The 25,816-nt window shown below is 39.5% G+C and overlaps 1 protein-coding gene across 1 annotated transcript in view; it reads left to right on the top strand.

Moving 5' to 3' along the window:
* Positions 1–1,979: 1,979 nt before the first annotated feature.
* cfap299 (cilia and flagella associated protein 299) overlaps positions 1,980–25,816 on the top strand; it is a 75,857-nt gene continuing 52,020 nt past the window's right edge. The window contains exons 1-3 of the mRNA XM_015014945.1: positions 1,980–2,264; positions 3,926–4,068; positions 17,486–17,576. Of these exons, the coding sequence (XP_014870431.1) occupies positions 2,049–2,264; positions 3,926–4,068; positions 17,486–17,576 (450 nt within the window). The 5' untranslated portion in view covers positions 1,980–2,048. The remainder of the gene's footprint in view (positions 2,265–3,925; positions 4,069–17,485; positions 17,577–25,816) is intronic.

Genomic DNA, 25,816 nt, shown 5'->3' with positions numbered 1-25,816 from the left:
TTTTTTTTTTTGACTGGAGTTGTACATGATATTACAGTAATCAGTCAAAGAAGGAAATAAAAAGAGAAATATTGTAGCAAAATTACATAATCACAAGCAAAATTCTTCATTTACCATATTTTCCTCTAAGGCAGCAAGGCAATCGTTTAATATTTTAAAGTTATGATAGAGTTTCTGAAGTTTTTATTTGGGCTTCAGCTGCTTTTTTTTACCTCCCTTCCTCCCATCAACACTCCATCAATAATCTCATTTAGTAGCCAAATATGTAAAAATCACATAATTGAACCCGCTGCTTCTTTAGGTTCAACTTTAAAGACTGTCACGCAAGCATCGTCTCATTTCTGAGGTCAGCCAGTGTTTTCTTACCCAGAAATAAAACCCCACTTAATTATTGAACAACCCAATGAAAAATAAATGTGTAACCTGTGCCGTTCTCATTCTGAGCTGAACCGTCTTCTGTGCTCTTTTGCATTGCATGTTGTAATGACAGAAGATTTCAGGGATTTGGTTCTGGAGCTGATGTGCAGATAAACCAGATGCTGCCTCCTTATTTTTCTGCTCTTGGAACAGAGAATGATCAGGAGATGAATTTACCCCAGCAACCATTTATTAACTTATAGACTTAAAAACAAGATTTCAACATCCTTCATCAGTCAGTCTGTTCATTTTTCAGTGTTGGTCAAGAAAAATCCTCCATGACTTTTTCCTTCTCCTGACTGGACAAAATTATGCCATTGAAAATGTAAGTCGTAGTCCATAACTCCCCTAAGGTTCCTGACCTGCTCAGTAGTTTTCATCTTTGCTGGGTGTAGCTGAATGTTGATCTTTAACTTCTGAAGCAAAAAAAGTAAAATAAAATTCTGTCTTATATTCATTAAGTTGAAGAAAGGTTTTTTCACCTTCTTTTGGACAGACTGACTCAGAAAATGTAAGGTATTCTGTTTATGTGGTGGCAAAAATGCAGAGCTGTGTTATCAGCATATATGTAGGGAAGGTAAGACATGTTGTATTTGGAAGAACCTTTAGAAGTTGAATAAAAGTGGCCCAAAAATGCAGCCCTGAGGAACCTCATGTGATCTTTGTCCACCCAGATTTACCAAATGTTACCAAATGGCAAAAAATAGTTTGTAAGCCATCATCTGAACCAGGGTACTCCCGTATCAGCAGATTACACCCATTGATCCAGTCCATCAGTCAATAATGTATTAATTGATCAGCAGGCGTAAACAGTGAGCAGCAAGTCTCTGAAACAGCTGAAGCCGCCACCTTGAATCATGCTGCTGATCTGCAGATCCCAAGATGAACCAGATCCAGTTCCTACGTCAGACTGTTTTTCTTACTTGACCAAACCAGAAGAAACCAGAAAACTGAGTCTTAAATATACATTGTGGCAGTAAATGACAGTCACAGGACAGGTGTGCTGATTTACAAATTAGGATCAGGTGAGCCGGGGGAATCAGTTCAGGTTTAACAGTCTACCGTTTAATCCAGTGTCAGAATGTTGACTATCTCTGCAGATGATTAACCTCTCACTGATACATTTTCATGTCTCTAGCAGATTATGTTCCATGTTTTTCACTGAAAAGGCAGATTTTTTTTCCACCGTCCACCAGGGGGTGCTGCAGCAGCTGCAGTCTGAAACAAGCTGCATTCTGTCAGCCTTTGTTTAATCCTGTCTCACAAACAAATCTAACTTTGGATAAACGAACATGATTAAAGTTATGGACACTTAACTCCTTTAGCAATTTGAGGTTTTGGTCATCTCTGGCCCTTTTCCTGGTTCTCCATTGTTCTGTTCTTAAACAATTGATAGACCGTGGACACTGCCAAGCAGACACACCTCACAAGAGCTGTAGTTTTGGAGATGAGCTGACATAGTTATACAGCCAACACAATTTAGCCCTTGTCAAACTGGCTCAAATTCTTACTTCTGGTACGTTTTACTGTTTCTAACTCATTAACTCTTCACTTATTCAGTGCATTCTACCTGGTAACAGGTTCTATGATAAAAAGATAGTCAGTGGTCATACTCTGTAGGTACATGTCGAATGGAAACTGTGAACCTTTATCCTTTAATAGTTGTAGAGCACCTTAAGACCATAATTGAGATCACTTCCGCTTCTCTAAGTTGCTATGGCAGCACTTTCAAACAAAAGATGGAGCTTAACACAGCCGAGCGCTTTTACGATTTCCTTACTAACTTTAAAGACTATGAAGATTATCTGGACTCTAAAATCACTCCTACGGATTTATTTTATTTAAAAGTAAGTAACCCGGGCTCCGAATATGGAATTAAAACTCATATCCATGCCATGTAACTGTGCGGTTGGAAGCATTTCTTTCTCTCTGATTTACCGGAACCTTCTTTTCATTTCGCCATGTTTTTAACGTTACGCATCACTGTAAGAGCAAAGTTCACACCAAATGTTCGGAGGAGCGACAAGCCGACAATTGTCGGGGAAAAAAATGTCTTTATAAGGCTATTAATGTTTTCCCTCATTATTCGTTCGCCTTACTGTTCAAAAAGCTCGCATCATTTGCTTGGTGAGGTATGAAATAAAAATTTGACTTATAAATGAAGAAAAAACGCTGCTTCATTTATTATTTTTATGTGGAAAAATAGTTTGTAGTTATAACTCTCACGTTTAAAAGTTTTGTTGCAGTAACTGCTAACGCACTCTAGATGGCAGCCACACACAGGTTCAACCAGTTATTTTGAGTCGAGTAAATCCTTCACGTGAACAAGCAGGTTGTAATTTTTAACTTCAGTTGGATCTAACCAATTATATGAACTCACCAACTGGTCATATTTGTGTTAATTTCTGCTCTTCTGTTTCAACTGTCCATTGTATGAAAGTTTATTAAACGGAACAACATGATTCTATCTATCAGTGTGCTGAAAACCTTATGAGGATTAAAATGAACAGTTTTGCTTGTGGCCAGCAGATGGCACACCTGCTAATGATATATGGAGTCTCTTCAGCAGTCAGTTTGTTTGAACACCTGTGTCCACAAAGAGAAGAGACCAACTCATATCTGACCTGCTAATCTGCTGCACTCAATCCAACTCAGTCCACCGTGTGTTGTGACTCCAGGTCACAGGTCACCTAACCTCTGCAGAAAGGCAGACCTCTGATAAATCAGCTTATTATAAACCTATTTGTTCACATACTGCGCTCTTTAGATCTTGTCAGAGTGAATGCTTTATGCTCAGAGAACTGAAGAAGTTAAAAAGGCATGTTCTAGAGTCAGAGTATTAGTCCAGGTACGGTTCTGCTGCTTTTAAATAGACTGAGTCAATGAGCCCCAGAATAACGACACAGATTTTTAAGCCAATTTTAGGAGCGGCACATGTCTGAAACTCATTTCTGGTGCGCCACATCAAAGTTAGAGGAAAATAGAACTTTTCCTCTCGGATCCCAGCTGGGGTTTTGGGTAAATGGACATGTGGCAGATGCTTTGATCTAACAAGCCACTGGATTTGACGGCAAGATTAGCTTTTTAGATGATGACTTTATGGCTTGGCTTCAATGACGGTGGGTCTGCAAACGGTGATTAGAAAAATCCACGCAGAAACACACTCGCTTGCACACACACACACACACGGAAACACGTGCACATTTAGAGCATGAATGAGTCTGAGAAAAGGCATCAAATCACACACACACACACACACACACACACACACACACACAAAAAGACAAATTAAACCTTGTGGTGATGCATAGCAGGTTTTGTGCTTTATAACTTGGGTGTGGTGGTGAAATAGCTTAAATCCACACACCAGCATGACAAACAAATTCCAAACATTGGCTAAAACTGTGCCAAAAATCCAAGATTGGCAATTCGTGACGATGTCCAGCCCAAACTGCAGGCCTTCCTGTCTCTCGCTGCCTGACTCCTCACCTTTCCTTGTCTCTTGCAGAGCAGGGAGTTGGCCCGCGAGCTGGTGGAGCACAGCCACAAGGGCATGATCCTGAGCAGGGAGGAATTCGAGGAGAGGAAAGCAGCTGCAAAGGCTGCAAAGACTGAACAGAGCAGCGTTTTCTACAGCAGGAGCCGCCCAGTGTGAGTTGGCTTCTCGGCAAGGCGTGCTATCTGATTGACTAACAGGATGCACATGAACCACCTGTCAATTTCACCAATATCTCAAATTCTTCTTCTATGTCAGAGAAGTTTTTTTTAGCATAAGTCCTTCTTACACAGTTGCTCAGTAAAATATTGAGGTTGTATTAGTAAAACTTAAATTTGTAGAATTTGTTGGGAAATACAAAATCACCCAGAAAGATTTTGGTATGTTGGTAGCAAAATTTTACTCAATTTACAATTTTACTCAAATGACAGACATAAAAACCTGCCAACGTCAGACAAGCAGTACTGTTCGAAGCTGGACCAAGTCTCGACTCTTGGTCACATACTGACCGTTCCAGTTTGTGCTGTGGTTTTTTCCCAGACCTAGAGAAGGCTTCCAAATTTGCCTCTAGAGATTGTGGGTGAAGATGCAGGGATGCCTTGGAAGTTTATGATATAACTGGTTTCTTGGTTATATCAAAGCGAGATCTCTGCCTGAGTTTTGTTCAGGGCATGTTAGGTTCTGTTCCTGTTTGTGGTGTTCAAGGACAAAAACACAAGATGTTGAGGTGGAGTAGAAGAAGTCTGGTATGGAAACATCAGGGTCTCATCTTTGCATTTTCAAAATGCCATTCTGTTCACAGTCCAGATTGATTGATAGATGGAGGCCTTAGCCTGGATTTGAAGACTCAAATGACTGAATTTCCTCTGCAGTCAAGTTCTCCAGAGTTCTGCTAACGACATGATTATTTGACAGAGACATGTTACAGAGACATTTGACAGGTCCATTCATCCATCCACCATGGGTGAATGGATTGATTGACTGATTTGCTAGTCTTTTCACTTTAAACTGTGGTTATAACCGGTATCTCATGCTTCCAGGTCATTTTTCTGTTCTCCCTTTGTTCAAGCAGATTTCCAGTTTAGATCTATAATAAAGTTCTATATTATTTCACATGAGCTGAAGCAGCAGATAGTACATCCTGTCTAGTTTCTGGAGCGGATGTGTTTGAAAATGACATAAAAGCTGGGGTGCTGTGGTGGCGCAGGGGCAAAGCACAACCCACATATTGAGGCCTTGGTCCTCATGGTGGCGGTCACAGGTTCAATTCCCAGCCTGGTGACATTCACCACATGTCTTCCCCCTCTCTCATTACCCTCCTTCCTGTCAAACTACTTTCAAATAAAGACCACTAGAGCCAACAAAACCTTTAAAAAAAGAAAATTAGATAAAAGCTGTGAAATTTAATGGCAAAATGTCTTGACAGATTTTTCTTCCTCCATTTTATTCTAAGATTCCTGTCTATGAGACCAGTTTTGACAACTGATCAAAGTTCATTGAATTCTGTTCATTTCCTTTTTTCTTAATCCTTATAGAAGAGAGGACAAAGGGGAGCATTTTATCATCTCCCCTACACATGCAGACAAGGTTTTTATTGGAGCACGGTGTCTAAATTCATCTAAAAGTTATTAGCGTGAACAGGCCAAAACACATTCCTGCTAAGCGGAGTTTCCAACAAACTGCCCTTCAGAGGAAAGTGATCACACAGATATTGTTCTCAGTTTCCACACAAACTTGTGGTTGTGATGTCTCCTTTGATGACAAGCCAGAACAGACAATTAAGAGCGCTCACCACACTCCCCCCCTACACACACACACACACACACACACACACACACACACACAGGGCTTCAGAGTATCCAAACATTTACCTGCGAGGTTCTGAATCTGATTGAACCCTCAGATGCTTATCCAAACGTGCAGATGTCTCAGCGCTGTCCCCCGCCCTTCTCCCAGAAACGTCTGCGAACATCAGTGACACTGGTGAAATGGGAGCCTCCACACCTGCAGTTACAGTGATATTAGGGCTCTGAGCCTTTCATCTTGTCCCAACAGGATCCGGGGAAATGTTGTGCGGGAACATTGGGATGTTGTATACACACAGCAGTTTGCTCGCGCTCCAAGATCTACATCCATGCGGCTCCTTTGAAAGGCCCAGATCGTGTTTGTGAGGTCCTAACGCAGCTTGGAATGCAGTAAAACAGATTTCCTGTCAACAGTTGCGAGTTTTAACAGAATATTACACTAAAAATCTTTGCAGACATTTTAGACGTTTACAGGAAGTTACATGGGAGGAAAGGAAAAGAGGAAGTTGGCTTTTCTTTCTGTGAAGCTTCAAACTGGTGAATCATTTAATGATAAGAAGACTCATTTTTCCAGAAAGTATTAAAGTTTTTGAATTCATTTATATATTTGTTGTGCATACAGAACTTTGCCAGTAATCAGTAATCCATTTGGGGCTCACAAGTAGAAGTGTTGCTTTTTGAAAACCTGGTTTCTTCAAAAAATTGAGACATTTTCCTTCTGAACATCAAACTGAAAGTGTCAGATTTAAAACAGCATTTTAATCACAAATTTTCCAAGATTATTGTTCACACAATGTACAATCAAATGTGAAATATACAAGAGACCACACTAAGATATGTTGAAGAACTTTGCACTGACTCTGTTGTATTAAGGGCTCACAAGCAGAACTGCTACTTTTTTCAAAATTTCAGATTAAAGTAGTTTGAAATGACATTCCTAATATTCCAGTGTAATTTGAAGGCCCACTGAAGCTTTACACACTTTAAATTGTGAATTTTAATGAGTCATTTCAGCTCAGAAGTTTTTATTTTAGAATAGACGGTTCAAGTCTGAACAAAACCTGACAGCCCTATTGGAAAAAACAACATCATTGGATGTTTTACAGGACTGAACAAACTGCATGAAGTGAGATCTTTTTGTTGGTATTTTACTGCTGTGCGTTGACAATCAGAAAACTATTTAAACTGAACAAAGTTTTTTTAGAAAGATGAAGATGAAGACGGATTTTTCTCAGTGAGTCCAAACATGCATCCAAAAAAAGAAATTAAGTTTGAGAATGGCCTAGCCAAAGTTCAGAGATAAATCTGTTGAGTCTGGGAAATATTGCAAAGTTAAGATGTGTGTAAGAATATTAGATATTCTTACACAAATGATTAGTATTTTGTCTTCCGACAGATTTGTTTTAGTTTTCGGTTGATTTTATCACAATCTCAAAATATTCATTCTTGAAAATCTGTCATTTTTTCAAGCAATGGCAGACTTTTTGCATCTACATGACAAATAGTGTCTTAAAGTCTCTTCACATTGTTGCAACTTTTTTAAAAGGTTTCTCACCCTTGCGTGTGAACAGGAGGTGCAAACAAAATGAAAAATCTCAGTTTTGCTACAGATCCACATGGAAAAGGCCTAAAAACTGATCGTCTTTCATTACTTTCCCATCTTTGGATATTGGATCTTGCAAAAGACTTTGACAGAGAATTTGTTAACTGTAACGGTGCCATGTTTCTGGGTGTCTCAGTGCAGATTTCTCCTCCCTTTGTGGTTTTCTGATTGGACCCCTTCACTCCTTGTTATAGTCGCAGTTTGAAAACACTGAAGCATTGCCTCTGCAGTGTGACTGAAGGTAACCGGGACAATGCCAGATCAGAGCCTTCAAACTCTACAGCGATGCTGTTTCATATTCAGTAAAAGAAAACATTCAGATCTGTGTTTCTGCCTGTTGCAGTCTTTGTTATGAAGCAATATTCCGATATGCACCTGCATGCATATCGTCTTCTTTGCGCTAGGCAGCATACTGTTTTGAGAATGCCATTTCCTTCCCTGTGGGCCTTAAACTATTCCTCCCAAGGCACAGGTTTTTTTCACAGCTCTGTCACTGTTCTGTGTTTCCCCCCTTCCTTTCTCTTCTTTTCAGCCTCCCTGTGCTTTCTCGGAGACCTTTAGTGCCTGCAGGTGTATAAATAGAGCTGTTTTCAATTAAGGGCTAACCTCGCCTATAGCGTGCATCTGATCAGTGAATGCCCCTGCACCTGTGGTAATAAAATACCTCGGGGAGTGGAGATGGTGTGCTGAATGCTAATCAGATGTTGCCCCGTTGTTGCCCTGTCTCATTTTTAACGACAACATGCTCCTCCTGACAGCTCGGCTGTGAAAGGGAGGCAAGGAAGGGAGGAAAGAGGAAAAGGGGGTGGAGGGGCGCGAGCAGCACACCACAAAAAGAACAAACAAAAGAGCCGGTGCTCTCATCAAACATAAGTGAAATCTAATACACGATTGAAAACGGAAACTTGGATGAATGGGACGCTTAGTCAGTTGTGTGGTTGTTTGGGTAGGGAGTTGTCAGAATGAGGGGATTGTTTAAGAAGTGCTGGCTTCAGGTTTGGCTCCAATCTCAGGTGGATGAAGTATCTGGTTCCAGAACTTCAGAACACAGAACTTATTTTATCTGACATTCATGGAAACACTAGAGGCTAGCAGCTTTAGCAGCTTTAGCAGCAGTGACTCTCAGTGAAGCACAGTGCACCTGTCAGTCACATTACCTGCATTTCCATTGATCTTAATACTGTGCAAATTGGAATTAAGAAAATAAATACACCTGAAGGAAACAAACTGAGTTAGTTAACCACCATCTAGGGCTGATTCTGTTTTCTCAGAGGACTTCAGCGTAGTTAGCTTCATGTAAGGACTTTGAATTTGAAGTCTTCAGTTTTGTCTCAACCAGGAACAAGAGGACCGGAGAGTCGGTGCAGAGCAGAAGAGAGGCCTCCGTTTCCTCCGTTTCCTCTGCGCTCTGGCTCGGGCCCAGAAGTCCGTGTCAGCACAAGCAGCGACCTGGCGCGCTCACGTCGCTCCTGCGTGGCTTTCATGAGGCTCCCTGCGAACTCTCCACCGTTCCCGGCCACAGTCACGCTCATTGTCCATTGTGCAGTTACGTTTTTACAGTCCGCCTCAAGAATTCTCCGCCTCGCTGCTCTCTATATTAAAAGCGAAGCTATCACTTGTGGTGCCAAGGAAAACCGGTGCCACAAGCGCACACAGTGAATGCATTTCTCTGCCGAACCAACCTCCAGATGCGAAGCAAAAATAAGATTGTGGATGTGACTGACATGAGAAACCTCACGAAGCCGATCCCGAGCTGGCTTGGCTTTTTTTTTTTTTTTTGCAAGCCAGATCCCCCGCCACACTCCATGGCTGCTACGCCGGCGAGGGCCCTTGGGCAACCAGGTTGTGCAGTCTCTGTTACACGTGCTGTCAGGCCAGTTGCCTCCCTTGCACTCTGTGATTTTGGACGGCTGTGTAAATCTGGATCCCTCTCCCCTGCAAGCGCTGCTCAGAAATACACATCCTGCCAGGCTTCAGCTCACGACCACATCCTTCCATGCAGCACACGCGTATAAATACAGCCCAGCAATAAGTGGGTGCAAACAGATAATAAATAACAAATTGGATGTTTCCACATTTTAGACGCATTTCATCTTAATGACTTGTTTAAGGAACCATCTGTCATTGCTTGTAGGCCGCATGTAGACCGCCAGAAAAATAACTGTTTTTCACTAAGTAATACTGAATCACTGCTTGCTTGTTGTTTCTGGAGCTTTCAAACAAATCTGACTGAAAGGTTTTACTTAATGTGGTCTGTTGTGCATTTCATATTCGACTGTGCATTGTGTGAACATTTCCAGCTGCCATTAATGTGGATTTGACCTGCAGCTACTGCATTTTATACAAAAAAAACTTTGATCTTTAGTCATAATCACCGTGTATTTTGCCAATACAGAATGAAATAAAGCTCAGCTCTGAACTCCTCTTCATGTTTTAGATCAACAAAGAAACATCCGAGCGATTTATTTAGCAAAATCCCAAAGTGCCACTCAGAAAACAGCAGGTTAAATAATTATAGAGGGGTGATAAAACGAAAAATTATGTCCGCAGAGAAGAACTATGTCCTGGATTTTTCCTCCATCCAGAACTTGTACAAGTCTAGTGTCTAAAAAAGGGCAGCTGACATCTCTGCAGACCCCACACATCCTGGACACAAACGCTTTACACTTTTACCAGACTGGTGCTAAAGATAATTTCTTCCCCAGACTTTCTCTCTGATGAGTGATTAGCTACTCTGCTGTGAAACTATATAAGCATATCTGCATATTTATTTCTTCTTAAAAAATTGGTACAAATAAATGTAGATTATGTTCCTTTATATATTTTTATTTCTCCTAAAGTTTAACTTTATATCTGTGTGCTGTGAAACCAACTCAAATTCCTTGTTTCTGTACACAATCTTGACCAATAAAATTGATTTGAATGCATTATGAAATATAAGGAAACATTAAATATCCAGGCTCTAGTTTAGTCTGAACCATATTTAGATTGGAGCTGATATTTTGTTAGAAATCTTTCTTTTGTTTCAACGTCTCTTAATTAATGCTTTGCAAAAGTATCTAGCCCCTCAAACTTTTCCCCAATCTTTCAAACTTCAGTGTATTTCATCAGGAATTTTATGCCAACACCAATTATAGTCCTACGTCAACCATGTGTGCGATTATGAAGGGGAAGGAAAATAATAACTTTTTAAACTTTCTCTCATATAAAAATCGGACAAGCGTTCATTGGGATTCAGTTCCCTGAGCGAACACTTCGTAGAATCACTTTTTGCTCGCTCTCCTTTTGAAAACAGCTCAAGCTCAGTCAGATGGAAAGGACTATCTGTAAATATTGAGGGGACTAAGCATGAGTGCAAACTATAATCGATTAGATTTTGTGGTTGTTATGTGCAAGTGCTCAAGACGCATCAACATTTTGGAAGCACAAAGGAGTTTCTGCAAGGCACATTAATGTTCTTTACCAACTCAGCACTTTTATTTAAAGCAAGCCTCTGAGGCTTTGACATTCCGACATTGTTTTAGCTTCAGCCTCTAACATTTTTAGCCTTTCTATGAAGCTAGCAGGCAGAACTGTCAGCTTCATATTTGCTCTTGTCCACGCTGTAGAGTCGGGATGCTTGTGACAGCCTCCAGGAGCAGGTTCTGCTGCCCAAGGTCTTTTAATGACTAATTGTTTTAATTTTTTTGGAATCTATGCTTGTGGTTTTGGGCAACGAGGCTGAATTGAGCCTGCTGAACAGCTGCGCCCGTGTATAACAGGAGCTAAGAAACGGACCTGTAACAATGTTGTTCCTCGGGTGAAATTCTTCTCTAATCAGCAGCTGAAATGGCTTGAAAAATACGCTTAAATGATTTCATATGAGCTGCTTTGGATTACAATGTAAGCTAATAAACTGATGAGGAAGAAACCACAATGCTGACATGTGCTCAACAGACAGGCGTTCTCACACAAGAACCCGTTCTCTAATTTTAGGACTCGCATTTAGCCTCATTTTCTTTTAAAGTTACTCCTAGTTGAGTGGACATTTTTCTGTTTCTGTCTTCAACAGCATCGTAAAAATTAGGTGGAAAAACACGACATCAAGTAGTTTTGGTCTAGTTTCTAGTGTGAATATCTTAGTACACTGGAAATAAGATAAAACCTGTCTTCAGTTACATTTACTCTACATTTACTTGAATAACTTTTTTGGAAAAATTTACTTTTACTATGCTTTAACTTTTACTTGAGTAATTTTATTATGAAGTATTTCTACTCCTGAGTAAAGTTTCTGGATTCTCGACCCACTGACTGAAAAAAAACATGTTTTAACCAAAACTTCACCAGACTCAGACCTGCAGTTTTTGTTTAAGTTTCATCCGTTTTTTATTGAAAGAAACTGTTTTAGAACATTTTTCATTTGGCTGATTTTGTTATTTTTTGTTCCTTGTCCATTTTGATCCTTAATAAACCAAAATTTCCACTTAACTTTATATATTGGTTCATCTGATGATGTAATTTTTAAATTTTAAGTGATTGATAATTTGATCTGTTACTCAGTACTTGCGTAAACTTTTTACTAAATATTTGTTTGCACTTAATTTATTAAATGGTTCCTTTTACTTTTACTTGGGGAAAAATGAAATACTGCTGCTCTTAGTCGAGTACAATATCTGTCAACCTCTGACTGTCTTACAGGTGAGGCTCCAGGAGGATATATTAATTTGTATTAAGTCAATAATTCCTTAATTCTGAATAAAAACAAACTAGTTCCACTGACGTTGTTTTCACTTGTAACATTTTTGTCAATATTATGGAATGTTGACTTGAAACAAGCCTCTATATCTTGCTGAAAAGTTAGTTGTATGTCAGTTGTGTCTTATTTTAAGTGTTCTAAGATATTTGCAGTAGAAACTAGATTGATATACATTCTAGAACTTTGCATTTTTGCAGTGTTCTGCTTTTTGTCACAAGAAAGACAATCATTTCTTTGGTCCCTACTGAAAACCAGCGTCTAAAGCCAGCAGCGCAGGACGTGCCACCTCCGCTACCCCAAAAGCCAAGGTGGCCGCAGAGCTCGAGGAAAGCTCAGGTAGAATATCCTGTGTTAGCGTGTGTGTAACTGATACGTTCAGTTCATTGTAATCAGAGGTGACAGAGGACTTCATAAAGAGCTCGAAATAAAGTAAATTGTCATGCTGTGTGGAATTTCCCTTGACATCCACCAGCCCAAAATAATATTTTTCAGAAGGTTCTCTTTCCCAAGCACTCCAAGGAAAATGAAAAAATTCTTAAGAAATCGCTGTTTTCCTAAGAGCTGCATTGTCGAAGCTGCAGGAGAAAGAAGGCTTCAGTCTTTTAATCTGCAGAGCAGAATAAGAAATTATTGCAAAGTGTAACATCTGTTCCCCGTCATGACATGAAACCCTCACAGAAAACATTTATTTGCAGAAAGAGAGCTACGAATTAAAGAGGAATGTCAGCCCGTCTTCCCTCAAAGAACCTTTTAATGGCATTCGATTAATTAAACTGGGAGCTATTTGCTGTTGCAAATAATCACATGTGATACAGGGGAAAAAATGAGCGCAGATCAAATTTGGCTGTCAGGTTAGATGGGATTGCAGTGTTGCAACATGCTGTGCAATATCAGATTTCCTCAGCGTTCCCTGTTGTAGGTGTTCCTCCTCAGAGGATTTGTCGTTGACGTTGGTAGAAAGATGAAAAGCCAGCCCTGCTGTTGGTCACCGACACTTAGGTGAATAAATGTTACAGGGTGACAGATTGGAGTGTAAACAGTACTAAAAAATTACTGCAGGCACTTATGAGGGTCTGAGGAAGATGGAACAGGCAAAGCTTTGTTTGAATACTTTATCCCCAGAAGGAAACTCTTACTTTTGAAGTATAAATAATAGAAGAAAAAGATGCAAACTCATCAAACTAGTTAAAACTTCATTCAAACACCCAACAGTTTACAAACTGATCAGAAACTGGAAGTGTGGTTCCAGTCCTCAGAGATCATTAATGGGATGTGCTTGTGGCTCTGAAACAGGAAATAAACAGTTATAAGTGTTGCTATAATTATGCATTGTGCCATAAATACACAGGAAACCCAAAACAATCAGTTTTACTATCAGTGACTGGCTGCAGCACAGCCAGTCCAGGAGCGCCGTTCATTTCCTTTGGTGCTGATTAGCTGAAGCCCTAAGAGCGGAGAAAACGGAGACTGTAAATGTTAGCTTCTGCTAAGGCGGTTCCTGCTCTGCTTATTAATGCATAGTAAGATATATTTGGTGTTTAAACTGTAAAATCAGGCAGTTAAGAGTAATTTTAGAGGAGGGGTGTGTGGTCCGAAATACGGGGATTTGATTACAAATCTGAGTAATTTAGCTTCTGTTCATTGTATGTACGGCGTTAGCTTAAAGCTTCCTTCAGGGGCCAAAAGCCGACATGCCGGTTTGTTATGTCTTCACTTAGAAGCATTTCTCCCGACTTCCTCCTCCTCGCCATTCCCTGTAGCGGTAGCGTTCACTACTTTTGCTTTGTGACGACGTTGTGCCAAAGCCAGAGTTCAGGTGACTTAAATGTAGCATCTTTTCTCTTCAGTAACTTTCAGTTGTCTTCTGCTCGATTACCAGCTATATGTTATTATGCTACTGATTTCTCCTGCGCGGGGAATACTGCAGTTTTTCCACACACGTATACTCACAGAATGAACCAAGCAAAAGTGTTTTAAAGTATGTAAACACAAAACTGTTGGTGTAATTATTGGAGAGAGTAAATAGTTTAAAAACTTCACTTCAGGCTCAGGAAAAAGGCCTCAGGGATTTGGAACGAAGTGGACTGGAGTGTTTATACGCATGTAAACAGCTGCAAAGCACCCACAGCTGGTCACCCCCAACAGAGGCGCACAAAGCATTACATAAACTTCATCTGTAACACACACAGTATGGAACGCCAAGAAAACATCAGACTTATTGGCTACTTTTTTTGTTTTAGCTTTTTGCGGTTTAGACGTTTACATTTATATACATAAAGTGGAGAGATGCATTGCTGTCCAATGCCATTCTGGCCTATACATTTTTAAATAATGTAATAATTAATGTATCAAATACGTCTTTATACATGGGATTGAGTAAATAAAACTGTAATCTAAAAAATGCAGCCATGTTTCTATAAATGTTTGATTAAATACACAAAATGATTAAATGTGTGAATTATTATTCAAAACCTAAATTAAAATAAAATTCAATGTGTTTCTCTTTGATAAATTATTAAAGACTTTTTTATTAGAAACGGTTATTTTTATTTTTTCAGCCGTACCTGACATGTTTCTACTTCCATCTTTGTCTTTAAATTAAATGTGTTAAAATCATATCTAATTGTTTCAGTATTTGTTTGAACACCCAGTCTCTTATGAATACATGAATAAAAATAATACATATATATTCATACACAAAAAGTTCTCATTATTCTGACAATCTAGAATAAATAAATAATTGGGGATCCCAGTCTATGATGAGAACTGAGGAAGGCTTTCAGAATGGGAATTTAAACAGCTTCTACCTACATTCACGTCTTTCGTGTTCAAGCATTTTGAATTTTCTGTATTTCCTGGATCCTTGTGAAACCAGACGGATGTTCTGAACCAACAACATGACAACAGGTAGTTTCACCTTCTGGTTCGTAGAAACGTTTCTCTTACAGGACAGACGTTCTTCTTGCGTACGAGTTGTTTCCACCAGGCCAGATGACGGCTGTTCAACACCCTCCTCATTTTCTCCTCATTTTTCCTAATGATGTTGCCCACCTGTCTCACCACAATCCTAAAACAAGACACTTAGAAGGCCGGGCTCCTTAATGCCGAGTCATTAGGAACTAATAACCATCATTTCATCGTAACTTCCTTGTTATCCCTCCTAAATGAGGCTTGATAAGAAATTAGGTAACTGACGGAAATCTCCACATGTTTACGGCGGCGAATCGTTCGCTCTCTGTGACTGTGTGTTGCTCGTGCTACTGGACGGGGTAACCCCGGTTCCTTGGCTCCTCAACACCTGTGTTTACTTTGGGGCCTCGGCCCCCGTGACCCAGCAGCAATCCTTCACTCACTCAGAAGATGGAGTGAGGTTTTAGCCTCCAAATATGTGCCGTCTCTGCACTTTTACCACCGTGTGATTCCTCTAACACTTTCACAACGAGGCACAGGCCAAACCTAAAGCGCGAGTTACAATCCTCTTACAAATTCTGGGAAACGTAGCGACTCCGTTTCTTTACTGTGATGCTAATCCAGGCTAAAATAAACATTTGGCTGTTTGTCTGTGCTTGATGTGGCACTTCTGGAATTCACTATGAAATTGGAAATAAAGTATCAAATCTAACTTGTCTGATTTTTGGACAGACATAATTTAGGAAAATGCACTTAGACTTCACACACTGAGTTTCCATTGCACTGCAGATACAGAACTGTAAAGACTGGATGCACAATAAGGTGGCGATTATTAATGGAGCTAATATGTTTCACAGGCAGTACGAGGACTCAAATATTTAAAATATTTATACATAGTTGAGTCAAATATTATTTATACTACAGGGTAAATTGGGTTTAAAGTCATCTCTCCATCCTTCCAACTTATTTATTGTGACTGGAACTAATGTTATTAATTAATCAGATGTAATGTTGACATTTTGGGAGGGATGGTTACCTCAAAGAATTGGAGTTCATGATGAAAATGCATTGCTAAAAGGTCTTTAAAGTTTTTCTTTGGGCTTTTATTTTATTTAAAAATAGCAATTTATTTCCATCTTTTCATTTTTTAAAAACCATGTCGCGGTCAGAAGATGGACTGAAATTAGTTAAAAATGTGAGTTGAAGTCGTTAAATCAGCCTGTGGCTTTTGGATATTCCAAAACGGCTCCAAATAACACACACACACACACACACACACACACACACACACACAAAAGCCAACAACTATTTTAAAATGTAATTGAATTTCCACAACAGAATGAAATTACAAGTACCACTAAATTTTATTTAGATCTATTTTCTTGTCACAAAGTTGCAAAGACAGCTTCCATCCTCTTTTTGCTAAATCCTTTTCTTTTTTAAAAAGCCCAAAATCATAATAATAAGAACAAAATTGTGATTCTTTTAAAATATCACATTTGCTATAGCGATATTTATTAAAAAATTATAAGTTACTGTGAAACATTTGTGGCTCCAAATGAATTTTATGTGTCTGAACTGAGGGAAAAATGGCTCTTTTGTTACAAACGTTACAGACTCTTAAAGAACGATGAACTTTTTAAAGCATGATAAAAGTACTTTAGCTCTGAAGCAAAGTATTAAAAAGTAGGTGGGGGTTTTATGTGTACATGCATCTTAATGGATAATGTTATAAAAAGGTCTTAATTTGGGTTTTTTCTAAAACCACAGTCAATATCTGCTTAAATTCCCAAAGTTGTAAAATAGTGAAACAGACAAATGACACATGTACGCATCATTGTCCTGATTTAGTTTATTGTACCGATTAAAAACCACCAACTGATAGGTAATCTGTAGGTAATCATCTTTTCCCTTGTAGATCTTCTCCCTCATCGTGAGCCGCCTCCAGCGGCCCGTTTGCAGGCGTTAAGACGTCCGCTTGCTGTGGATCTGATGAATGTTGTGTGCTGTCCGCCGTGGCGGCGCGCCAGACTTCTGTTGCTCGTACTGCACTGTGAACTGTTCAAATATAAGTGCCAGTGTTTTTTCAGGTGCGGATCCATTCGTGTGCGCCAAAATCCTTGTTTCTATGGAGACAGCTTGAAGCTGGGAGGAGAAAGCAGTCACGGAGTCGTGTGGTTTATAGTTGCAGATTTATGTTTCCTATGAAGAAAATTATGATAACGAGGAAAACCTTTAGTGTTCATAGTTTAACAGCTCCTTGTTAAAATGCATGTAATATTGTGTTAAAGCCAGTCTGGAAAAATTACGGTCACTTCCAACATTTAAAGGGACAGATTTATTTCTATTCATTGATTTTTTTTTTAGTTAATTAATAAAGTTGGAGCAGAATCGGAGCATAGCACTCTGAGGGGTTTAGCATGTAAAATCATCACATAAATAAAGAACCTCTAAGCCTTCATGTGACTTTTTTCAGGTTTAGAGAAACATTTCAAGCGTTTGAGTGTTGTCTTTTCCAGGACACTGGCAAGTGCAGGAAAGGAGCTCAAGGATAACTTCCTGAAGGCCCTGGCAGAGCGAGAAGAGGCCAACCGCAGTGGGAAAATGACTGTGAGTACATTATTACAGCACTCCAATTGCTACGTAATGGGATTCCCCTCAAATATTTCTGCAATTCCATTAGGATGGAAACAAAATCCATATTGTGTCAAGCTGAGTGGAAATGACCCTCCTCCCAGTTCCAGTCCCTCCCCAAATACCAGCAAAGCCAGCTGGCAGCCCCCTTTCCCAACCATCAGACCCCCTCACTAAAACCACCTTGTTCTTAGATTAAACCACAGTGATAAATATTAAAGGGGCCTCATCCTAATCCTCACATAATATTTCAGATTTAAGGAATTTCATCATTCCTCTGTATGGTCTATATGATTTTAGTCCAGATCACTTGATTAGAGTTACCGTTCAAACACCTTTAAAGGTGTTAAATAAGGTTTTAAAACTTCTTTTTATCTCCTTTTCAACTTTATCTTCCTTATAAATATTGGAAAACTGTGTCTAAAAAGCAAATTCTGTGTTTTTTTTACAAAATATTATGAAATGTTGAACAGATTGCACAGAATAAAACCCTCAAATTTCACCCTGAACATGTAATAAGCGCCTCGATTCCACAGCAGACTCTTGGTATTCGTGGCGGTTTAGGACCCACAGCCATAGATGAATCCACAAACGCTGAGGCGGCCTTTAAAAATGCTGGAAACTTTCTGTGTCAAACACCAAATATACATTAGCATGAATTAATACGTACAGTGGAAACAGTCTTGGTTCTACCACAGAAGCTAACATTCACAGGCTTCTTCTGTTCTCACAACCAATCAGCAATAAGGAAAATAAATGGCACTTCTGGATTGGCTGCTTTGCAAACACCAACCAATAGCGTGTCAAGTAGCATTACTGAGTTGTTTCAGCTTTCCAACCTGCATTTTCGTTTAATTTTTTTAGATATGCTTTCTGAAAAAAAAAAAAAAAAGCAAATATGTGAATCCACATAAACTGAACGATGACGAGGCGGGGGTCCACCATGGCATCCCCTCCATCATAGCTATTTGTGGTTCAACTTTCTCAGCCTGGATTTGAAAAATCTTTTAAGACCTTTCTGCATGGAGTTTGCATGCTTTCATGGGTTCTTTCTGAAGAACACAAATATTTCTAAGCATGTGTCCAAAATCATATCAGGAGGTTGCACCTGGCTGTGCTTCTGTTGTCCTGTGAGGAAAAACTGCTTTCTGCTCCAATGCTGGTTGGATTAGTCAGATCATTTTTGTTTAGGTTATTATGCGATTCTGCTTTCAATAAGTAGCTGTTTAGTTCAGCAAGTTGTAAGAAAATAATGTGAAGATCTTAAATTTTGACTTCAGGTCTTAGTGAAATCTGGACTCAAAGCAGATGTTTAATCCAAACAGATTCCTCTGAGCTTTCACCATTAATCAAAATCATATAATAAAAAGTCTATGCACCATTAAGGCCTGCTGAGGGATGCTTCTGAGACGACATCCAGGTGCTGCTGATAGGTTGATGGTTTGGCCTGCAGTAGACAGTGGGGCAGATTGCAGTTCTGATAAATGCCCACACTCCAACGCACTCAGCCAGAAAATCCCTCTTCAAAGATCCTCTCCGAACAACAAAGTTTGTGTGCAAAGTCTGTCCAGGGATGTGGAGTTTTTTATATTTATATTTGGAGGAAATGTTCAGGGAATTTAAGAATATCTGGGGGAGGAGGCTTTGGTGGTAATCAGGTTGATCTTAGTTTTGACTTGGGGCGATGAAGGGATTGTGCATGTTGTGAAGAGCATTGTTCTTTACACTGCATCAGTGCTGATGGACTTCAAATGATTCACTCCCGAGATGCGGGAGTAAAAAAAAATGGAGTTTTGTTTCACCTCCATTTACCCTGCAGGCTTAGCAGCCAGTAGATCACATGAAGAGAACAGTAGAAGAAGAAGTAACACCAGAGGATTCCCCCGGCATCTTCACTGTGGAAACATTAACACTTAAAAACTGAAAGAACTTCTGTTTTTATTCTTTAGAGATACATTTAAGTTAAATGATTAGTAGATAAACATTGCAGAAAATAAAAAACAAGCCAGCTATTGCGATGTGTATCACCAACCTTGCTCTGCTGACACAATATTTTTCCAGCTTGTTGGAACTTTCTTGGTTGAAAAATTGGATCTGGAAGATGATTGTTTTCCTTTGAGCCCCATTCGTTTAAAGTTAAAGCCACATTTGTTCGCTTAATGCTTCTTCTCTTTGAAACTGTTTGTGTAACAGGTAATCTTAATGCAGTTTGACGAGGCTTGACCTCGTTGGTATATTTACATTAGACAGATGTATTCCAGGCAGCGCTTGCACATGTGTGCAGGCGTGCCGTATCTTGTTTCAGGCATTTATTTTGTGCTGCAGGAATAGTTTGTGAAATTTTAATTGCAATTTGCCAGTAGGCATATATCAAAGTGATGTTTATACATATGTAAAACATGTTCTGTTTGCATTGTAACAGCTGCAACAAATTGCAAACAATTATGATTTATGAAGAAGTTGAGTAACAGTAATTTTTTTCCCTCTCTCCACTCAGAATCCACTTTATAAAATGGTCGGGGTAGCCGTGTTTATATTTAATTTGATAGTAAGACCACCCAGCGTTTTAAAGATTCCTCTCTTTTCTGCCAGTTTTTTAAAAGCATATTAAAAACATGACATAAGCTCCTATCTGCTGTCCTCCTTGAACCACAGGATCCTTCATGCTAACACATTCCAGCTCCTCATATCTGCACATTTTTTCACTCTAACGGGAAGCAGTCGTTTTTACGACACATGCTTCCACTTTCCATACTATCTTTTTAATGTCTGCACGTTTTTGTTTCTTTAGGTATCTCATTCATAGCACTGTGCTGTACGTAGCATGCACATCGGTGGATACACTAACTGGTTTTAAAGCAAAAGAAAGGGGAAAAGGTTTCTAGCACACTCAACACCTTGTAAAAAAATATTCACTGCTTCTTGAACGATTTTCCATTTTGTCATGTTGGAATCACAAACTTTCAGTGAGATTGTAAATGTTGGACCAGTTGACGTGACTTCCCCCCTCATTTTGCCGACTTGATGGCGTGATGAGGTAAAACAAGATGGTGTCAAATAATTTTACAAATGAAAATCTAAGAAGGGGAGGGATTTAGTTTCCTGTAGTCTCTGTGTAAAGTTATAACTGTCTGCACCATGTAGGAATCCTGATTAGTAAAAATGACAGATGATCAGATTTTTTCCACTACCCTTTAAAAAAAACACAGGTCAAAGATGGAAAATATTCAGTTAATGTGACGGTTTTATTCCCTTTACATGTCTTGAGAGCTCTTATTCTTTAAATTAAGATTTAAATTAAGATAATTAAGACTGTGTCTTGAACCATCTTTGGTAGTGAAAGGTTGTTACTGGTTAAAATTATATTTGGCAACAATGGTTCTTATTGTGTTTATTTTTATCAGTCATTTTTCCTCTTCCTGCATCCAAGAGCTTCTGTTTTGTTGCTCCTTTATGTCAGTCTCGGCATTCAGAGTCAGGTTGAAGCTGCACGTGTTAATATAATTGTTAGGCGTCTTTGTGACTTACAAAAGATTGAAAGAAGTCTTTGTATGGAGTCCCATCTGGTCGCTTCTCTGCAGAATAGTAATTAAACTCCATGAAATCATTCAAACTTACAGCCTGAATGCATTTGGTGTTTTTGTTTTGCAGTGAGGAGTCAGGTTTGGTGTGGACGAGCTTTCAGAGTCTGCCCTTTATTGTGCATTGACTTCTCAGGGCCTGTTGCAAAAGCTGCTTCCCTGGCAGAAATCACTAAACAAACAAAAGCTGCACCTGGGCAGCTTTTGGCTTTATTTGCGCTGGGTAAGGCGTTCCTTTAATCAAATCCAGGTCACACCTGGACAGGATGCCTCAGGGTCTCCATTGTTGGGAAGTTCACATTTAAAGCTGGAGGTGTGGTGCCAACACCTGCCCTCTTCCCTGGTTGACAGCAGCTGATCAGGATGGAGACCGGAAACTTAAAGGTAGTCAGTGGTGAAGCAGTGAAGCTCTCTGTCGTCTCCAAAATGTACTTGATCAAAGAACAAGTGTTTACACAAACTACCACGGTATACACAGCTGTTCATAGCAAACCCAAAATGTATACTTTATTATCTGTACCTTGTTTTAACCAGAAATCCCCATTTAGGTCAGAAATCCTTTTTACACAGGTAAAATGGCAGCCCTTTTACGTTCGTCCTTTCAGTTTGTGATCTACCCTTGTTTTCCTTCGGGATGCACCGATCCACTTTTTTAATATTTTATTTATCACTACAGAAGGGTTCAGTGAAAGGTTCGGTGCCTCAAAAAAGGTTAAGAACCACTGCTCTAAAGGTTTAATATACTTTCATATATTCTGCAAAGATGTAAATGTTTTTCAGATAAATTAACAATGTAAGCATTTAATATAAACTAAATTCCTTTTTTTTTTTTACTATTTACTTAAGCCAGTCTAACTGTCCACAAATGATTTCCAGTCTCCTACTCTGAGTTGTGGAATTTAACCGGTTGGTCTGCGCAGCGAGTCTCATGCCCAGAGGGGACATCCTGCATAAAGGACGTGTTTGTCTTTGGTCTGTGGACCCAGCGAATTCTGTATTGATAAGCTCCTGTCGCTATAGATAATAAGGTGGTCAGTCATGCAGCTCAGAGATCAAGTATAGCATTGAAATTAAAGAGGAATTCCCAGCCCTATTGCGTTTCAAGCCGTGTGTGTGTCCCCGCTGCCCAGTCCCTTTGTCCTTGTCATGGGCAGTAAAAACAACAATGGCAAGTTTGATTTCAAAGCAGCAGGACCAAGGTGGACAACCTTTAGAAAGGAAAGAGTCCTGCAAGGCTATCGTATGACCTTGACTTGAATGGTGTCACTGAGTGGAGGAGAGGTGGGGATAAGGCCCCAACAGTTTGGAACCATCTATCAGGTGGACAAAAAGTCCTTTTTGTCCCAAGAAGGAACCATTGTGATATCTGAGATCTGATCTAATCAGCATGTATTTTTCTCTTTAGCTCCACAACTTGACTCCACCTGCCACACATAAAGAAATGCCTGAGAAATATCCAGGAATAAAAATGATAAATCAATGTTTTACACTTTTCTTGTTCGGTTCTTCAGTTGTAACTAAGGACCCCTAAGGTCCAAATGCCTTCAGTAACAGTAAATAGAGTCCAATTGCATGTAATAGTCTCAGTATTAATCCAGATTAATCTTGTGTTAGCTCAATGGGCCTAAATATACAGTCAGAGCTGCAATGGATTGGTTTAGATCAAAACATGTTCTTGTGCAAGAATGGCCCAGTCAAAGTCCAGATTTATATCAAAATGAGAATCTGTGGGAAGAATAGGAATTTGTGTTCACAGATCCTTTCCATCCTAAATGATTTTTGAGGTATTTTGAAAGTGTAACTGGCAAAACTTTTCTTCAGATTTGTAAAACTGGTAGAGACAAAAGACTTGCAACTGTAATTGAAGCCAAAAGACAATTCAGTGAAAGTTTGACTGATTGAGGCTGAGGACATGAAAATCTGACCTTCACATCCTTTCTTCTTATCTGCTGCATCTCCTAGGTCTATAAACAGCAAACAGCCAAGTTGAATCTCTTAAATATCTTAGAAATGCATTATTAACTCTTAGGAACTACGTCACACAAGGCGCCATGACGGCCTAAATGAACCAACCAGTTCATTTAGAAACCAACCAGTATCTTTTCCCTTCTGACTGTTAATTTGATCAAATCTGCATTAATTTGCTATTTGCTCCGCAGCAAACTTAAAGTGTACCAAAGTCTAGATGCTTACCAGTAGTTTTTTGTACACGGTTGCTAATGATTAGATGTGTACTTTCTCCATAATGTGATATTTGATTGTATTTTACAAGCAGCACTCTATGACCATTTTTACAGTGAAATGAACTAAACAAAAGTGATTTTAAGCTGCCAACTGTCTTTTCTTGGCAAACTTTACAGGAGTATATATGTTTTGATATCCGTCATGGCAGAGTTGGTTGCTTTCTGAAGAGCATGACGCCACGTACAAAGGGGTAATACCCAACAGAAACTGGTACTGGTGAGGAAAAGCCTGATCGGTTCATCTGTATTTCAATGATCTGGATAAGCAGGAAAAAAACCTTTTGTGCAAATACAGCTTTGTCCAATCTAGCTGCAGATATCCTGACGCTGCTCCATCATGCCTCAGCAGTAGCCAGGACAAGACAAACCAAACACACATCCAGACATAATGTATTCTTATTTCAGCTTTTTCACTCATTCTCTTGCTGACCCCTGACCTCGGTATATTTTCACTCCATCAATCTATGGAAAGGCATGTGGGGAAAACATTAGAGCAGGTGGAAGATTTCAGCTGGATGCTACCTGATTGTGCGTCGCTGCAGGAATGTGCACCTGCCTTACAGAGCTTTTATTATATCATCTCAAAGTTTAGAAACCAACACACTGCGTTGAAAGTTCAGTGATAAATTTGTTTTCAAATCCGTAGAGGCTGACACAGAGCCGAAAGCAACGTACGTTAAACTCAGGCTTTCGGATCGCTCACTTTTGTTTATTTATGTCTTCCCATTGAGAAGCAGCTGTTTGGCCAGTAAAGTCATATATTATTGATTGCTTCTGTTTACATGTTTTCTATCTCCCATATTTCTGACACCAGCGATTAAATTGTTCCAGTTTCTGTCTGGATACATCTTCTTCTTGGCCGCCTGCTGGGAAGGGAAGCCAATGGTTACGTCGACTGAATTAAATTTGAGAGGTTCATCTGTGCTGCTGCATCCTCAGATGCGTCCACACACAACGTCTTAATACTGCAATGCATTAAAGAGAAGAAAGCACATTATCTAAATTGCTGTGGATTCCAGACATCGTGTAATTTAGAAAGTTGCGTTGCTCATAATAAGAAAAACTCATGGATGGTTTTGTTTTCCTTTGAAAACACTTGAATTGCTTCAGTAAAATCCCATTTTTCAGTTTCACTCCTCTTGATTTTGTTTCCACGACAAATGTAAAACGGATGACCGTCACAAAGAATCTGACTGAGCAGCTTATATTAAATTTAAAAGGAACGGAGACAGAGGACGTTTTGAATGTGATGATTCCTCAAGGTGACGTGCAGCTTAGCCAAGTGTCTGAACTTGTCAACAGCTGCTCAGAATCTGCTACTTTAAAGTAATGTGAGCCACCAGCCTATGGGGAACATGTGAAACTGGGCTCTAAGGTATGTCTTGAAGCATTTTCTGCTGCTCCACTCACTGCGTCGACCTTCACCCTCAGTCTCTCTTTTTCCTCAGTGTGTTTTTTTTTCATGTACCAGAACTCTCCTGCTAATTATTTGGACTAATAAGTTCTCCCTGCAAATGTTGAAGGAATTCATTTATGGTGAAAACATCGATACCCAAACTTGGAATTAAGCTAAAGCGGATCGGCTCTTAGCCGCATATGGAGCACATTCTTCAGAATCCTCTTTGTTTTATCACTACACACTGGACGGCTTTGCTGTATTATTCCACCTGAGTAAACACTGGACAGCATCTCTCCTACTTAGCGCTGTGCACATGTCTTCCAGGAGCGTCCCATGCATGCAGCCTTCAGCTGCTGGATCGTCCATCCCCGGTCTTTGGCCCAGTTACTGCCTCCCCTCCCCTCGCTTCCTGTCAATCCAAGAGCAAGTGCAGGAGTTTGTGTTTTAGGTCCGTATCCTATGAGACCAGCTGTTGTTGATGGACAGTTTCTCATCAGGTCAGTGTTGGTCTGTCTTTTTTCTTCCCGGCTCTCAGTCGCACCGAAATGCCAAAGATTTGAGCTCATGGTTTAAACTTTCAAGCTTCTGAAATGTAGACAGGTCGGATTCTTTGCATATTTCCATGTAATTGTAATACATATTAACATATGTGTGACTTTCTTGGAGGAGAGAAACACAGATGGTTAAAGTTTATTAGGAAACGCTGGAAGCTTGAGCTGGTTACATACAAGCTACCTGCTCTGAAGAAGACTTCACATTGTGATTATTTTAACACTCATTTAGTATTTATTCACAGCACCCTCCATTTGTCGGAACCTACAATTAATATGTGTAATACCCATTTTTAATTACATAGCATTTATTCAGCGAAGAAAAATATCAGCACTTTATATTCATACTTTTAAATTCATCATAATTTATTGGGATTTAAGCGGTAGTTAAATAAATTTCACTGGAGTTTAAATGTAAGTGACAGAGTCCTCTGTGTTATCA

Source organism: Poecilia latipinna, unplaced genomic scaffold (assembly GCF_001443285.1).
Source record: "Poecilia latipinna isolate Pla-1442-1.1 unplaced genomic scaffold, P_latipinna-1.0 Scaffold1866, whole genome shotgun sequence".
Taxonomy (NCBI): Eukaryota; Metazoa; Chordata; class Actinopteri; order Cyprinodontiformes; family Poeciliidae; genus Poecilia; species Poecilia latipinna.
The sequence above is the reverse complement of the archived record's forward strand: the minus strand, read 5'-3'. Positions and strand labels throughout refer to the sequence as shown.